General features: G+C 44.5%; 1 protein-coding gene across 2 annotated transcripts in view; it reads left to right on the top strand.

The window, feature by feature from the left end:
• Window positions 1-16913, top strand: part of POLR1A (RNA polymerase I subunit A) — an 85928-nt gene that overhangs the window by 17660 nt on the left and 51355 nt on the right. For both annotated transcript variants that reach the window (XM_019749208.2, XM_019749207.2), the window contains exons 10-13: window positions 1376-1546; window positions 1682-1804; window positions 4041-4271; window positions 10126-10380. In XM_019749208.2, coding sequence (XP_019604767.2) covers window positions 1376-1546; window positions 1682-1804; window positions 4041-4271; window positions 10126-10380 — 780 coding nt within the window. The remainder of the gene's footprint in view (window positions 1-1375; window positions 1547-1681; window positions 1805-4040; window positions 4272-10125; window positions 10381-16913) is intronic.

Raw genomic sequence — 16913 nt, 5'->3', positions numbered from 1 at the left:
TAGGCACTGAGGATACACGGTGAGACAGAGTCTTACTCATTTCATAAGTAATCATGTGTCCCTGAGTCAGGTAATGCCCTGGCAGTGAGTTAGGATGACACGGCCCCTGTCATCATACAGGTGACTGTCTGTCCCTATGAGGCTCCTCCAGCCAGAGCAGAAAATACATCTGCCCTCCCTGTAACTAAAGACAGCCTCTGTTCCTCAGCTTGAGGACAAGCCTACTTCACCACTAACGGGATCCATGATGTTCTTACTCACTGCATCTTTACGCACCCTCTCCCGCCCCTCCCCCAACACACTGACAGGTTTCTTCTCTCATCTGACCCATGCTGGAGGACATGGGACCATCTTTCTGTCTCCTGTGTCGGACGGGGCCAGTTGGTGGCTGGACAGTGTCAGCAGGTGGTGCTCTAAGGCAGCTTAAGGCCTCAGGGCCTATCTCCTGGGCAGGTAGGGTGAGAAGAGGAAGAGGCAGAGCCAGGAACAGAAGAGGATTGGCTAAATATTCCAACAAGGCTTGGAGATCAGCCAGTCACTTGACATATCCCAGTTGGGACCCACATCTTAATTGATGACATGGGAAATCACATGGCAAATAATTTTTCGTTTTAAGAAATTTTTCCACCTGCATTTTTATAAGTGCTTTGAAAGGATTAAGTTTTCAAAACCATAAATAAAGCTGAAACTCCATATGAGAATCCATTAACTGGCAGGATAACAGAGCTTCACAAAAAGAGTGTAGATGTGGAAAGAATTTCTGGGGTTGCCTTAAAAATTAGATATTAAGGGACTTCAGCAACTGCTGCTAACAGTTTGACAAAACAAGCTGCCCAGTTGGAGAAGCCCACAGGGCAAATAATTAATTGAAGGTGGTCTCTGGCCAACAGCCAACTAGCAACTGAGGCTCTCAGTCCGGCAGCCCTTGAGGAACTGAATCCTGCCAACAACCGTGTCATCTTAGGATCCTTCCCCAGTGAACCTTCAGATGGGAGCCCAGCACTGTCTTGACTCCTTCATCATGGCCTGGGAGACACTCTGAAACAGATGCCAGGGAGACTCTGCCCAGATTCCTGACACGGAAACTGAGATAATAAGTGTGTGTTGGTTTAAAAGAAAAGAAAGAAGCCTACTTCTAAATTTGAGTTCATTTTACTACCATAAGGAGATGGGCTGGTAAATACATAACGGGGTTGATGCATACTGACAAGATCTATCAGCACTTTTGCCACAGATCTGTCAGTTTCAAAAGACATACAGGCAAACTCTAGGGCTCATCGCTTGTCAGAGCTAGAGTAAGAAAGAGAAACAAAACCAAGCCTGGCTTTTCTGAGGTTTTTCCATCATGCCTGTTTTCTTGGTTATGTCTTGCCAGGAAAAAGACTCCTCGAGTGCTATGGACCGATCCTTTTTGAATATGCTTCCAGGCCAGTCCCTCACAGACAAACTTTACAACATTTGGATTCGCCTTCAGAGCCACGTCAATATTGTATTTGATAGTGAGATGGACAAATTAATGATGGAAAAATACCCTGGCATTCGACAGGTGAGCAGTAAGTTGGATCCCCATTGCTAACTGAAGGGGTTAAATAATAAATATATTTGTATTGAAACAAGAAAATCATAAACATATTTGATTTTTTTTAAAATACTTTCTGTGGACGTTTTTTCCCTCATAAAGATCCTAGAGAAGAAGGATGGCTTATTCCGGAAGCACATGATGGGAAAGCGAGTAGACTATGCAGCCCGCTCGGTCATCTGCCCAGACATGTACATCAACACCAACGAAATTGGAATCCCCATGGTGTGTGCGGAGGGGCCTCATTTACTACTGTTGGGCAACAAATCAGAGTGTTGAAGAGGGCTGGGGGAGGTGTGTGGCAGATTGTGGGGACAGCTTCTGCATTTTCCTGGACAAGTCATTTGCAGGAGATGTGACTGTGTGATGGCCTTGCTCTCACTCCTTGCCGAGTCCCCAAACACCTTCTACCTATGAGGAAGACTCACTTTCCAGGCCACCAGGGAGCCAACTGCAGGGTGTGCCACTTGCCCACCCACGTATCTCCCTTTTGCCTGTCTTGGACTAGTCTTTAAACCTTCCTAGTCAAATTGGCTACATGACGAGAAGAGCCAGAGGGAAAAGGAGCTTCCCATCCCACGTACTCGCCTGGTGTTAGGAGTCAGGAATGTGTACCCTTGGTTGCCAGGGAGAGGGAGGAGGCGTGGCTGAGTTGTCCACCCTCCCAGTTCCTCAGGATAAGCAGTTTGCCCCATCCACCCATTAATGTTTCCTTGGGGAGCCAGCCTCCTTTTTTCAGCTTCCCACCAGTTCAAGCTGTGTTGTTCATTAGCAGCGGCCCTTTATTTGGCTTCCGCCTTAATGGGCCTTGCGGTCAGTAATATGAAGATGGTTTAATTCCCTCCGTGGAGAGCCTCATTTACTCACGCGCTGCCCCCTCTGCCGCTCTCGGGTGAGTGCTGGTAATGAGCAGAACTCAACTCTTCTGATGGCCACCTGCGTGCGTACTGTCTCGTCTCTTGGGCACACGGGCTTCCTGGGTAAGGGCATGACGAACAAGGGGTAAGAGAGAATGCTCAGTCCTGTGCCCCACCTCCTGGGAACCATAGGTCTTTGCATCCAGAAGCTGGGTCAGGGGGCAGGGAGAGGCATTGTGAAGCCCAGTGGTGACATTCCTGAATGTGCGTCCCTGAGAAGAGAGGTCCATGACCTGTTTATGGCTTCTCTGGGCAGAGGGCAGGGGCCACCCCTGTTGGCTTTGGAGGGGATGTGACTCTGTGTGATGGCCTCGTGGTTCCTACAGTGTCTTCATCTTTGGGAGAGACTTTTAGTGCTGCCTCCTCTTTCAGAGGTGCTGGGCCTCTCTTTCTCAGATCTGGGTTCATCTGGTAATGGCTTGTCCCCTAATGGGGACTCTGAAGTTATCCCTCAGCCCATCTTCAATCTGCCCAGGTCTCAGGGCCATGGTGGCCCGGGGTTGTGTCACTGGATGGCCGTGAGGAACAGAGCATGTGAAACTGCCTCTTGGTCGCATATGGCACATCCTTCCCCTAGAACCCTGGGGAGAGGTGTTAATGGGAGCAAAGGAGGTGAAATAAGTTAGCGGAATAAGCTAGAGACTCAGGAGTGAACCACATAGAGGGTTCCCCGTGAAGCTTACATTCCAGCAGTGGAGACACCTAAATACACAACAACAGAAACACTGTCAGGCGGTGGTCAGTGCATCAGCAAAAGTAGAACAGGCTACAGGGAAGGGAGCGCAGGGTAGGGTGGTGGAGAAGGCCTCTCACAAAGTGACATTGGAGCAGAGAACCGGACAAAGTTCAAGGTTATTTACATAGAACTTCTCAGTCTCTCGTGTAGTTATGTTCACTGAGAAGCATCCAAGAGTTTGTAACATTCAGTAGTTCAGAAACTCACTTAACCAGGGAACTTGTTTTTCTTGGAGGGTCCTTATTGCAGGTCTAGCGCTAAGTGCTGCATTTTCTCGTATATCAGGAAGCCAAATCGGTTTCACCTCGATTGTAGCGGCTGCCGGAACTACTGAGTAAAGAGATTCTGACACTGGGCTCGGGACAAGGGCCACGAGCAGTTAGTGATGTCTGCTGGGGTGGAGGGGGGTGTGGTGGTACTTGAGGGCAGGCATTGGCCACCTCTCAAGCTAGTGTCCCATCCTGTGTTCCCTTTGGGGCCCATAAATTCATGGGCAGATGAGGAAATGATGAAGTTTTAGAATGGGGTGAAAAAATTGTAACGTGTAAACTGCAATACTGAGATCTGGCTCTTCAGAACGACTGCTGGAAAAGGAGGCCCTCTCTGTTCCCGTAAGGCTTTGGACATGGAAGAGTGGCTCTGTGGAGAAGACAGGTGGGATGTCACTTTCCTCCCCAAAGGACCTTTTTGGCTAAGACGGCACCTGCACGTCTTGGGGAAAAAGTCACACAGCTTCTTGAGTCAGATGTTGGGTCTGTGTCACCTTTCTCCACCCACCCTGAATTTTCATATCCACTCCTTTTTTTAGGTGTTTGCCACAAAACTGACCTACCCTCAGCCAGTTACCCCCTGGAATGTTCAGGAACTGAGGCAAGCAGTCATCAACGGCCCCAATGTGCACCCCGGAGCTTCCATGGTCATCAACGAGGATGGCAGTCGCACCGCCTTGAGTGCCGTGGACCTAACCCAGCGGGAAGCCGTGGCCAAACAGCTCCTGACACCAGCCACTGGGGCACCAAAGCCCCAGGGCACAAAAATTGTGAGTAGTGGGCAGGTTTGATCAGTGACTGCTGCCCATCAACCCGGGCTCTGGTGAGTGCCATGGCAGGAGTGCTGTGTGGGCAATCCTGCCTTCTCCCAGATGCGGCATCTCCCACACATGGGTGTTCCTTAGGAGCGTGGTGGGCCTTACTGTCTCCCCAGCTGGAGCTGGGGCTCCTAGAGCCTAGACACCATGATTAGAGCTTCATCTGGCTGTCTCATGCCATGCAGGACAGTGCTGGGCACACATCAAGGGCTCAAGGAGGGTCTTCGATAACAACTCATTTGTGGTCCTGGGGCAGGAGAATTTGCTGCCCTTGAGCAGAGCTACTCCAAGGGGGTCCTCAGATCATCACCAGCAGCGTAGCATCCCTGGAGCTTGTGAGAAATACACATCACCCTCCCCCCACATACTGAGTAATCTCTGGGAATGGGGCCCAGAAATTGGTGTTTTATCAAGCTCTCCGGAGGGTCCCACTGCATGCTAAAGTTTGAGAACTGACCCAAAGGAAAGAGTTACACTGTGTCAGTGATAACTGATAATTGACAGGTTTCATCTGCTGCTGCAATTTCAGACAATAGCCAGTGTTTACCTGTAGTACTGTGTTAAAGGACCCTGTGCCTTATCTGGGCTCCACAGCCAAGAGTGCGTGACTGATTAGCAATGTCAGCTGACAGCGAGAAATCGGAGGGTGACATCATTTATGTCCTTGTCAAATAATAGCCATTCATGCTGGTAGAGGGTAGCAAAGGACCCCTAACCCGGTGGTTGTGGCAGAAGTTGTAGGAGCTAAATGGATTCAACTTGGGTTTAATTTCTGGGTGACAGCCCGGAATTGGGGTGACTGACTGCTTTCTCTTCACCTGTCGGCACATTTGCGAGACCTCTCCTTGCCCTCTGGCATGTCTACACCCAGTGGCTGACCAGGTCTTTAGCAGTGGGTCCAAGCTCTGCTAAATTTCCTCAGCCGTGAAAGAACTTTGGAGGAGAAACAAAGAGGGAAAGAAAGTGCTCTTGGCCTTGTTGCAGGGACCGTTGGTTCCCACCGTCCTTCTCTGCAGCCTGTCTTCTTGCTTCCTCTCCGTCCTGCAGCTCTTCTAAGGTAGAGCACTAACGCAGTTTCTGCTTTGGTGACGGGATACGTGCAGACACGGATCAAGTCACCTAGTCTGCTCTTTCCTAGTGCAGTCAGTAAGATTTGTGTTCAGGCTCACGGGTTAGTCTGCCTTCCTTAAGTGCCTCGTATTTTGCTGGGAGCTGTGTGAGAGCTGTAAGAGGGTCAAGGTGTCTTTCACTTAACAGTGAACTCAAGTCAAATGTGTGAAACAGTCTCAATAGGAAAAATTGAGAAAAATTGAGAGGAGAGCAGAACGGGGTCACGTAGTACTGAGGGAGGGCCCACTAGCCGCTATGTGCTGCACTTTGTCCATCACTGGCCGAGATCCGAGCACTCGAGCTCACAGTGTCACCGCCAGGGAATGAGACCATCACTGTGTTACCCAGTGCTCAGGGCTGTGGCGGATCAATGGGGAATAGCAGTGGAGGCCAGCGACTTCACGTACATGATACTTAAGAAGAAAGGAGTTTGAGGGCACTGTGCAGGGTGGGAGGGCATGGAGTCATTAGGAGGCAGATGAGGGCCAGCCTGACGGCAACAGGAGCCAAGGGTGAAAACGGGATGTTTCAGAGGGAGAACCAGGAGGACTTGGCGATAGATGGGGTGTCAGGGCTGCAGAATAGAGAAGAGGTGAGAAGGAAGCCACAGTTTACAGAACAGTAGAATGGGAGAGCCCTGGGAAGGAGTTGCATCTGGGCCCTTCCAAATCAGAGGTGATACTGGAGAATCTAAGGGCCCATCTTCCATAAAAGGCAGAAACGTGGGACTTAGGTGAGGGGGCCACAGTGTTAGGAAGTGAAATTATTGGAATGTTGAACTCTTTCACCACAGAGTACAATGGAGAGAGAAAATAGGGGAGGACGGGGAAGCCGAGCCTCGGGAAGCTGAGGGAGAAGAGAGAGATGGGCTGGGCTTGCTCGTTTGGTGTTTGCTTCTGTGGAACCCCTCTCACATGTGGTTGAGGGGTTCTTCCATGTCAAGACCAGCCCCTGGTTGTCTTTGTATCTCCCAGGGGCACTTAACTAGATATTTGTGGAGTTAAATATGAGTTTTAAGAAGAATGAGGAAACCGAGGGAAGATGCATCCAATTTGCCCAAATGAAAGTCACCTGTGACCCCAGAGCATGGTTGGAACAAAATGGAAGGAGCCAGGTTTCAGAGCCTTTGTGAATCATTGAAGGCAGTAGCTAAGAGCATTTGAAAGAAAAAAAAATAGAAGGCTGTGGGGGTTTCTGACATTGGGGTGTGAGGGTGAGGCAGCTGCATAAGAGAACATCACATGGCCTTGGTTACTGTTATAGGGTCTGAGGTGAGTGGAATTGGGAGCTTAGGGAGGGAAGGTTGGCCTCCCTGTTGGTCAGTTCATGGGAAGTGACTAGAATGAGTTCTGAGCAGCAGTGAGCTTGTATGAGGTCGGCTCAGTTGCTCGTCTTCCAACTGCGATTCAGATGCTGAGCACGTTGTCCCTGCTTCCTCCTCCAGCCTCACCTCTCAGCTCGCCCCTGGAGTTCCAGCCATCCCAGCGGCAGTGCCGGGCTCTTTCTCCCCTTCAGGTCCTGTACTTGCTGTCCTCTGCCGGGAACACTTTGCCCTTCCCTAGGCTCCCTGGCTAACTCCTGCAGGTCTCAGCAAGGGCCTCATTCCTCTAGGTCAGGGGTCCACAAACTTTTTCAGCAAAGGGCCAGTCAATATTTTAGGCTTTGTGGGCCATATGGCCTCTGTTGCAACGGCTCACCCCTGCTGTTGTGGCGTGAAAGCCACCACAGGTGGTATGTAAACAAATGGGTGTGGTTGTGTCCCCCAAAAAACTATTTACAAAAACAGGTGACTTGCCTGGAAATGATAGTTTGCCCCTCTGAAAACATATATGCATCCCCCATTGTGTTCCTAGCATGCCCTCATCCTCCCATGGCTCTCTCTGCGTTGTATTGTCACTGTGTGTGCACCCGTCCACTCTTGAGTTCCTAAATCCCACAAGGACAGAGCAGGGTGTTCTCACCCTTCAGGAAACCCTTGTGGGGTGGATGGATCTATAACAGGTTGAGGTGCAGGAGGCTCTGGGGCATGAGGGCCACGCTGGACCCGATGATGTGGCCCAGGGGCCAAGGCAGGAGGGGAGTTTATGAGAGAAGAGGTTCGTACATCCTGGGGAGTCAGAATAATTATCTTTATTCTCCAAAAACTCAGTAATGTCATATCTAATCTACACTTACACGTTTCATCAAATATGCGTGTACTTATCATTTATTTGTAATTTGTAAAGACTTTGCTTAATGACATTGTGTATAGATCAGGACTGGGCTGAAGGGGTGGGTGGAGTCACAGGTGCAGGTGAGGGTGAGCGGGTTTAAGAGAGAAGGGGAAAGGATGACTGAGGGACTTGTTTCCCTGGAGGTGTCAAATCTCTGCCCATTCTCCTGGGCCTCTTAAATGGACGAGGAAGTGGCCAGGACAGCTGAGTCTCATTTTTCGGCCCAGCAGTCTTCCAGGAGCCGATTTTGGCTCTGGGGCTGCCTCCGAAAACTCTGACCTGGGCACTGGGGCATGCTAATTTTCACTGCAGTATTTATTTAGAGACAAGAGAAAGGAAGGGCCTCAGGTTTGGGTTGGCGAGGGGAGTGCCGTGTGCTCCAGGGCTTCTGTTTGGATTGGCTGGTGCCTGCCAGTCTGGCCTGTGTGCCTTTCCAGCTGTGGGGTTTGCTTATGCTGGAGGATGTCTCAAATTTGTGAGACTCAGATCTGAGGCCCAGCCTGGGGTTTTGGACGTGGACCACAGGTCCAGCAGTTTCTCCCTTGAGAGCCTAAAGAAATAAGACCTTGAAAGTCATCTCAGGCGCGGTAACATGCCCTGGGCAGAGGCTCACAGAAATCCTCAGAGCCCTGGTCTCCCTGGAAATATGGATGTGGGGACAGGGAGGGGAAGGTTTGAATTCCTTTGGGAGCAAAGACTGACTCTGCTCCAGGTGCTTTTGGGACTGCCTTTGAGAATTTCAGGAGTTTGCTCCCTGCTTCGCTGAGCTGGAGGGAACTTTCAACCCAGATGAGTAGTATTGGGGGGAGGGGGTGGGGAGCATCTTTTATTAACCTCAAGCGTCTCTCTTTGTCCAATTTTTTGATGCAGCTTCATAAATGTGGACAACATAAGAAGACACTAGCCTTGGAGTGATTTATTGTTCCCCCTACCTGTTCTCTGCTGTGATTTAGGGGAGTGTTGGGGTAGGGCGAGGTCTCACCTAGTCTCCATGATTCCCCTGGGCTCCTGAGGGGGCCTGCAGAACAATTGGGGTAGCAGTTGCCTTCATGCATTTGTTTTTTAAAATAGTGTTTATAGTCATCATTTCGGAAGTTCGGTATTAATATAACATAAGATAAAAGGCAGTAAAAGGCTTAACAGGCTTTCAGCTTTGTGGTAGGAGATCTGTCAGGAGGAAATGACCTATGGCGATGACCTATGGACATGACCTAGATCGGTGAGGGAAAAAAACAACCATGAATGGCGGTTATCTTTAAGGGGTAAAATTACTTGTGGTTTTTATTCTCTTTCAATTTGTGTGTATTTTCTGTTTTTCCCCTATAATGAACATACCACTTGTGTAATCTAGTAGTTCTCGCTTTCTTTAAAAATAGTTGAAGATTTAAAAAAAAATTTTATAGCAGTAAATACATGCTCCTCATAACATGAATAAGACTAAGATGTAGAAAGGTAATAATGATAATGTAATGACAATCTGCGCCTTCCTTATCTTCCCCATGTGCCCTGTCCCTGAGGACTCCAGAGTAACAGCTTGTGAGGATCCAAGCACCTTTCCCCCTTGTGTATAGAAACACGTACAGACTTGGGCTGGGTTTTAAGTTGCTTCATCTTATCACCTTAGCTAGCACTTGGATTTTTTTTTTTTTCAGTGTAATACATTATTGCCATCACTTCAGGACTAGTATAGATAGAACTCAGCCTTTTTCATCATTGCATGATATTCCATGGTATATACCATGGTTTATTTGCCTGTGCCCCTTCTGTAGGGCAGCCAGATTATTTTCAGTTTTTGTCACTGTCAACTGTGCTGTATAAACATGATGTTCAGATACCCTTGCCTTGGCACTCTTTTTCTGCTGAAAGGCCAAAGTTGAAATGAGTTTTAAATATTCTAGAATCTATTATCAAATTGTTTTCCCAGAAGACTATGGCAATTTAAATGTACTAATTTTTTGAGTGTAATAAAATGTTTTCAAAGGGCATTTGACTGAGAATAAAGAGCCCTGTGTTCCAGTCCTGGCTCCGCTGTATGAGATTGGGCAAAGTGTTTCTAAAATGTGGAATTTATACTCAGAATAACGTACTCAAGTGTGACTGTGGGAGTCCAAGCGTTCTTTGGGTATGTGTAGATATGCTGTCTTCAGATTTGTCCATTTCTTTCTTCAGATTAATTCTCTGAGGAATTCTAGACTCCAGAAAGGCCATGAATCGCTGAAGAAGACAGAGCTTACTGGACAGAGGCCTGAAGTCTTGTCTATTGCTTGTACCTCTGAGCCCAAAGCCTGGATCAGGACTATGTTGGGCTAGTAACTGTTTCTCAAAGATTTCTAGAGTTTTGCTCCAGACTGAAAATTCTCTGTTCATTTAGTTGAATAAAGCATGAGACAGATAGAAGCCACAGTCAGGCCAGGCTCTTGGAATAGTAGTAATGATGCTGAAGTTGCCGCTGATAACCTGTCTATTCTCCACTCTGCCCGCAGGTGTGCCGGCATGTGAAAAACGGGGACATTCTCCTACTGAACCGGCAGCCCACCCTGCATAGACCCTCCATCCAGGCACATCACGCCCGCATCCTGCCCGAAGAGAAAGTCCTCCGGCTCCACTATGCCAACTGCAAGGCCTATAACGCTGACTTTGATGGAGACGAGATGAACGCCCACTTCCCCCAGAGTGAACTGGGCCGGGCCGAGGCCTGTGTCTTGGCCTGCACGGATCAGCAGTACCTAGTTCCCAAGGTAGGTCTGACCGTGAGGCTGTGCCACAGTCATCACTGGCACAACTGGCTCTTCAGATCTGGGCCGACTCCAGCTCCTCAGGTCAGTGGGCGGCTCCAGGGCAGGGCCTGTGGGACATGGGGTCCTGCTTCTTCCAGATGGAGTTTTCAGCCCTCTAGTTGCTCAGAACCAGGGGAAGGTTTCTGTTTTGCTGCTTCTTAACAAGAAAAAGTATAGCAGTCATCACCAAAAGCCAAGTCTAGTAGCTCCATAGTAGGTCTTGTCTTCCAGACTTATGTTTGGATTCTGTAGCTTTTTAGCTGCTGGCAAGCATTAGCATCCCGACTGTGTTGGTCCTCGTGGTCCTCAGATAACTTTGATCCTTTGAATTCTGATAGGCATGAATTTTAAGAGACAGCTGAACTCCAAGGGCCCAGATGAGATCCCGCTCCAGCCCACGAAGCCTTCTGCTCTTTGAATTCCTTCCTTCTGTCTCCGAGGTCAGCCCTCAGAGGCAGACCCATGTGGTCATGGCTCTCCAGAGGAACACATGGGAGGGATGCGGCTTCCCCCTGGCCTGGCCAGCTGACCCAGTTCCGTTACGTGGCAGGGGCCTGAGTCAGCGTGCATTGTGGGAGGAGCAGAGGGGATGGAGGAAGAGCCAGGCCCCCCCCACCCCCATTCCTCACCACTCACCCAAAGACCTGAGGCCTTTTAAATTATAAGCAATTTGCATCACAGGGATTCACGATAAATGCATCATTCACTTGGGTTTTGGTGAAGTACGAAAGAACTAGTAGTAGTAATAATACAAAATTGTGACTACTGTTTCCAAGCACTTTTTCAGTACCAGACACTGCAAAGCACTTTGGGGGCTTCTCCTTTCACCCTCCCCACAGAGGGTGGAGTTGGTGCTGTTGATGTCCATGTTTGCACATGAAGAAGTGGTGTGACTTGCGCCAGGACACACAGCTGAGAAATGAGGAGGATGGACAAAGAGCTCCCAGAACCTAGGGGTTTTGTCCTTGACCCCGGGATGGGCCCTGCCGCCCTTCTGCAGAAGAGATGGACATGTTTACACTCAGGGACGCACTGCTCAGAGGTGTCCAGCCTTCTAGGAACTTCTCTTTCCCCATCAGCCATCTGCGTCCCTGGGAATAAGGCAGGTGGCCAGGGGCCTAGTGTTCCCAGCCTCCTTTCCCATCAGACACACCACAGTGGCTTCTTAAGGGACCCAGTTGTTTGAGTTTAACATTCTTTCCTTTCTCTGCCCAACTTAGCCAGCTGTTGATTAGTAAAGGGGCTGAAAGTAGGAAGGAAGAGTTAGGGCCCATTCAGGTCACTCAAAAATGAGGAGAATTAATTTTACTAATTTTTACTAATAAGTTTACTAATAATTAGATGAAATCCTTAGAAGGAAATAATTTTACCAATTTGAAAATTGGCTTTCTGTCTTTACAGATAAGTAATGGTCATAGGTGAAGTAGTGGTGGCAGTAAAAGCTCATCTATGAATTCTCGCTGTTCATCAGGCACTGCTCTAAGCAGTTTGCAGACGTTCTCTTAGTCCTCACAACAGCCTTATAAGGCAAGTGTAATTTTCAGCCTTATAATGCAAGTGTGAGTAGCTTGCCAGCCAGAAATGAGCCAGGACTTGATCCCAGCACTTTTGACCCCAGGCCATGTGCTCAGCCCCAAGGATTGAGCCTGCTCTCTGACTCTTGAGAGGTAGTGTCACATTTCACCATAGGAGACACTACCAAAGAGAAGTGTTCATTTTTTGCTGGCAGAGTGACCTCTGTTCATTAGCTGTGTGGGGAATTGGGGTGCTCTAAAATTCCTAGAACAGTACACTTGAAAGTTCTGTACCTAATTTTGATTGAGAAAGTTGGAATCGGGGGCTTCATGCTTACAAGTGTCCTGCAGAGGGCTGGCCTATTTAAATCCAGATGTGCCTCATCACACACTCGCGTGTCTATGAATTTTAGGTCGGGAGATAGGCAGAACATAGGTAAGTAAGCTTATATCAATAGATTAATTGCTTTGTTTAAATTTATTTTTTAATTACAGTTGACACATACATTACTTTCAGGTGTACAACATACTGATTAGACGTTTATATACCTTACAAAGTGATCACACTGATAAATCTAGTACCCATCTGACAGCATATATAGTTATTTAATATTATTGACTATAATCCCTGTGCTGTAGTTTACATACCTGTGACTTTTTTTAAATTAAATTTATTGGGGGTGATAATGGTTAGTAAAATTGCATAGGTTTCAAGTGTACAATTCTATAATACATCATCTATATATCACATTGTGTATTCACCACCCAGAGTCAGTTTTCCTTCCATCACCATATAACCTGTGACTTTTTATAGCTGGTAATTTGCACTTCTTAATTCCTTCACATTTTTTACCCAACCACCAACCCCTCTTTTATCTGGCAATCACCAGTTTGTTCTCTGTATCTATGAATTTGTTTCTGTTTTGTTTATTTTGTGTTTTCTACTCCACATATTAGCAAAAACGTGGTATTTGTCTTTCTCTGACTTATTTCACTTAGCCTAATACCCTCTAGGTCCACCCATGTTGTCACAAATGGTAAGGTTTCATTCTTTTTTATGGCTGAGAAATAGTTCATTATTTATATGAACCACTTCTTTTTTTATCCGTTCATCTATCAATAGACATTTAGGTTGCTTCCATATCTTGGCTATTGTAAATAATGCTGCAGTGAACATGGGGGTGCATATGTGTTTTCAAATTAGTGTTTTGGATTTCTTTGGATAAATACCCAGAAGTGGAATTGCTGGGTCATAAGGTAGCTCTATTTTTAATTTTTCGAGGAACCTCCATACTGATTTCCATCATGGCTGCACCAATTTACAATCCTACCAACACTGCAGGACGGTTTCTTTTTCTCCACATCTTCACCAGCACTTGTTCTTTGTTGCTTTATTGATGAAAGCCATTCTGACAGGAGTGAGGTGGTATCGCCTGTGGTTTTAATTTGCATTTCACTGATGTTTAGTGACATTGAGTATCGTTTTGAATGCTTATGACCATGTATATGTCCTCTTTGGAGAAATGTCTATTCAGGTCCATTACCCATTTTTTAATTGGATTATTTGTCTTTTAGATGTTAAGTTGTATGAATTCCTTATATATTTTGGATATTAAATCCTTATTGGATGTATCATTGGTGAATATTCTCACATTCAGTAGGTTGTCTTGTTGTTTTGTGGATGGTTTCCTTTGCTGTGTAAAAGGTTTTTAGTTTGATGTAGTACCATTTGTTTATTGTTTCTTTTGTTTCCCTTGCCTGAGGAGACATATCCAAATATACAGAGGGTGCCAAAAAAATTTATACACATGACTTGTATTCATCTTTTGTTATGGGTATATATTACAATTTTAATACAGTCCTTTCTTAAAATGTGTATACATTTTTTTGGCACCCCGGTATATATACATATATACAGGCACACGTATATAAACACACATGTATGTATATATTGTATATGTACATACATTACTAAGAGCAATGTCAGAGAGTTTGCTGCCTATTTTTTCGTCTAGGAGTTGTATAGTTTCTGGTCTTACAGTTAAGTCTTTAATCCATTTTGAGTTTATTCTTATGTATGGTCCAAGAAAATGGTTTAGTTTCATTTTTTTGCATATATCTGTCCAGTTTTCCCAACACCATTTATCGAGTAGACTGTTTTTCTACTGTTGTACTTTCTTGCCTCCTTTGTCATAGGCGTGACATATAGGTGTAAGTTTATTTCTTGGTTCTGTATTCTCTTCCATTGGTATATGTGTCTGTTTTTATGCTGTTTTGATTATTGTGGCTTTATAGTATAGTTTGATATCAGGTAGCTTGATACCTCCAACTTTGTTCTTCTTTCTGAAGATTGCTTTGGCTATTCGGGGTCTTTTGTAGTTCCATATAAATTTTAGGATTATTTATTCTGATTCTGTGAATAATACCGTTGGTATTTTAAGAGGGATTGCGTTGAATCTATAGATTGTTTGGGGTAGTATGGACATTTTAATGATGTTGATTCTTCCCATCTATGAGCACGGTATATGCTTCCATTTATTTGTATCTCCTTCAATTTCTTTCGTCAGTGTCTTATAAATTTCTGGGTACAAGTCTTTTATCTTCTTGATTGAATTTATTCCGAGGTATTTTATTCTTTTTGATGCAATTATAAATGGTATTTTTTAATTTCTCTTTTTGATAGTTTTTTATTGAAGTATAAAAACACAACCAATTTCTGAATATTAATCTTGTGTCCTGCTGCTTTACTGAATTCATTTATCATTTTGAATAGTTTTTTGATGGAATCTTTAGGGTTCTCTATCTATAGTTTCATGTCATCTGCAAATAATGAGTTTTACTTCTTCCTTTCAATTTGGATGTGTTTTATTTCTTTGTCTTGTCTGATTGCTGTGGCTAGGACTCCCAGTATTATATTGAATAAAAGTAGTGAAAGTAGACATCCTTGTCTTGTTTCCAATCTTAAGGAAAACACTTTTAGCTTTTCCCTGTTGAATATGATGTTAGCTGTGGGTTTCTCATATGTAGCCTTTATTATGTTGAGTTATGCTCCCTCTATTTCCACTTTGCTGAGGGTTTTTTTCATGAATGGATGTTGGATTTTGTCAAATGTCTTTTCTGCATCAATTAATCTGATCTTCTTTTTCTTTAAAACAACTCTTTTCTTTATTGAGTCATTTGCCAGTTTCTTTTGCACTTCAAAGTAGATTAAAATGTGTGGACACGTGGTTAATTACCTATTTTAGAAAACCTCTCGTATTTTACATTGCTTGTAAAGCTTGGAGCATCAAATTTTTTAAAAGTTGCAGGATCATATTATTCTAATCTTTCACTTTGTTTATGTGGTGTGTCACACTACTGATTTGCAGATATTGAACCAACCTTGCATCCCAGAATAAATCCCATTTTATAATAATGTATGATCTTTTTAATGTATTGCTGAATTCGGTTTGCTAATATTTTGTTGAGGATTTTTGCATCGATGTTCATCAGGAATATTGGCCTATAATCCTTTTTGTGTAGTGTCTTTGTCTGGTTTTGGAATAAGGGTAATGCTGCCTTTGTAAAATGAGTTTGGAGCCTTCCCTCCTTTTCAATTCTTTGGAGTAGTTTGAGAAGGATAGATATTAATTCTTTGAATATTTGGTAAAATTCACCTGTGAAGCTCTCTGGTCTAGGATTTCTGTTTGTTGGGAGGTTTTCAATTACTAATTCCATTTTGTTAGTAGTTATTGGTCTGTTCAGATTTCCTGTTCCTTCCTGATTCAGACTTGGAAGCTTATATTAATATAGTTTTAGGAAGTTATCCATTTCCTCCAGGTTATCCAATTTGTTGGCATATAATTGTTTGTAGTATTTTCTTATATTCCTTTGTATTTTGGTGGTGTTCTCACTTCTCCTCTTTTATTTTGGATTTTATTTGGTTGGTGAAAAATTGCGGTTTAAAAGGTTAAAAATAATTGCAAAAACCGCAATTATTTTTGCACCAACCTAATATTTATTTGGGCCCTCTCTCTTTTTTTCTTGATGAGCCTGGCTAAAGGTTTGTCAATTTTGTTTATCTTTTCAAGGAACCAGCTCTTGGTTTCATTGTTATTTTGTGTTCTTTTTTTTAGACTCTATTTTGTTTATCTCCAATCTGATCTTTATTATTTCGTTCCTTCTACTCACTTTAGCCTTTGTTCTTCTTTTTCTGATTCCTTTAGGTATAAGGTTAGATTGTTGATTTGAGATTTTTCTTGTTTCTTGAGGTAGGCCTGTTTTGCTATGAATTTCCTTTTTAGAACTGCTTTGGCTGTTCCCATAGATTTTGGGTCATTGTTTTCATTTTCATTTGTCTCAGGGTATCTTTTTATTTCTTCCTCAATGTTCCTGATAATCCATTCATTGTTTAGTAGCATATTATTTAGCTTTCATGTGTTTGTGTATATTTTCAGTTTTCGTCTTGTAATTGTTTTCAACCATTGTTTCGGAGAACATGCTTGATATTATTTCAGTCGTAAATTTACTGATACTTGTTTTGTGGCATAACATGGTTTCTCATGGGAAATGTTCCATGTGCACTTGAAAAGAATGCATATGTTGATACTTTGAAGTGAAATGCTCAAAAAATAGCAATGAAATCCATCTGGTCAGATGTATCATATAAGGCCACTGTTTTCTTGTTGGTTTTCTGTCTCGATCTATCCATTGATGTCAATGTGGTGTTAAAGTCCTCTACTATTACTGTATTTCTATCAATCTCTCCCTTTGTATCCATCAGTATTTGCTTTATATATTTAAATGTTCCTACATTGGGTGCATAGTTATTTATAAGAGTTATAGCCTCTTGTTGGATTGATCCCATTATCATTATGAAATACCTTTCTTTGTCTCTTGTTACAGCCTTTGTTTTAAAGTCCATTTTGTCTGATATAAACATTGCTAACCCAGATTTTTTTCCTTTCCATGTGCGTGAAATACCTTTGTCCATCTCTTTAC

This window comes from Rhinolophus sinicus, linkage group LG05 (genome assembly GCF_036562045.2).
Source record: "Rhinolophus sinicus isolate RSC01 linkage group LG05, ASM3656204v1, whole genome shotgun sequence".
NCBI lineage: Eukaryota > Metazoa > Chordata > Mammalia > Chiroptera > Rhinolophidae > Rhinolophus > Rhinolophus sinicus.
Note: the sequence above shows the minus strand (reverse complement) of the source record. Positions and strands in the feature narration are given on the sequence as shown.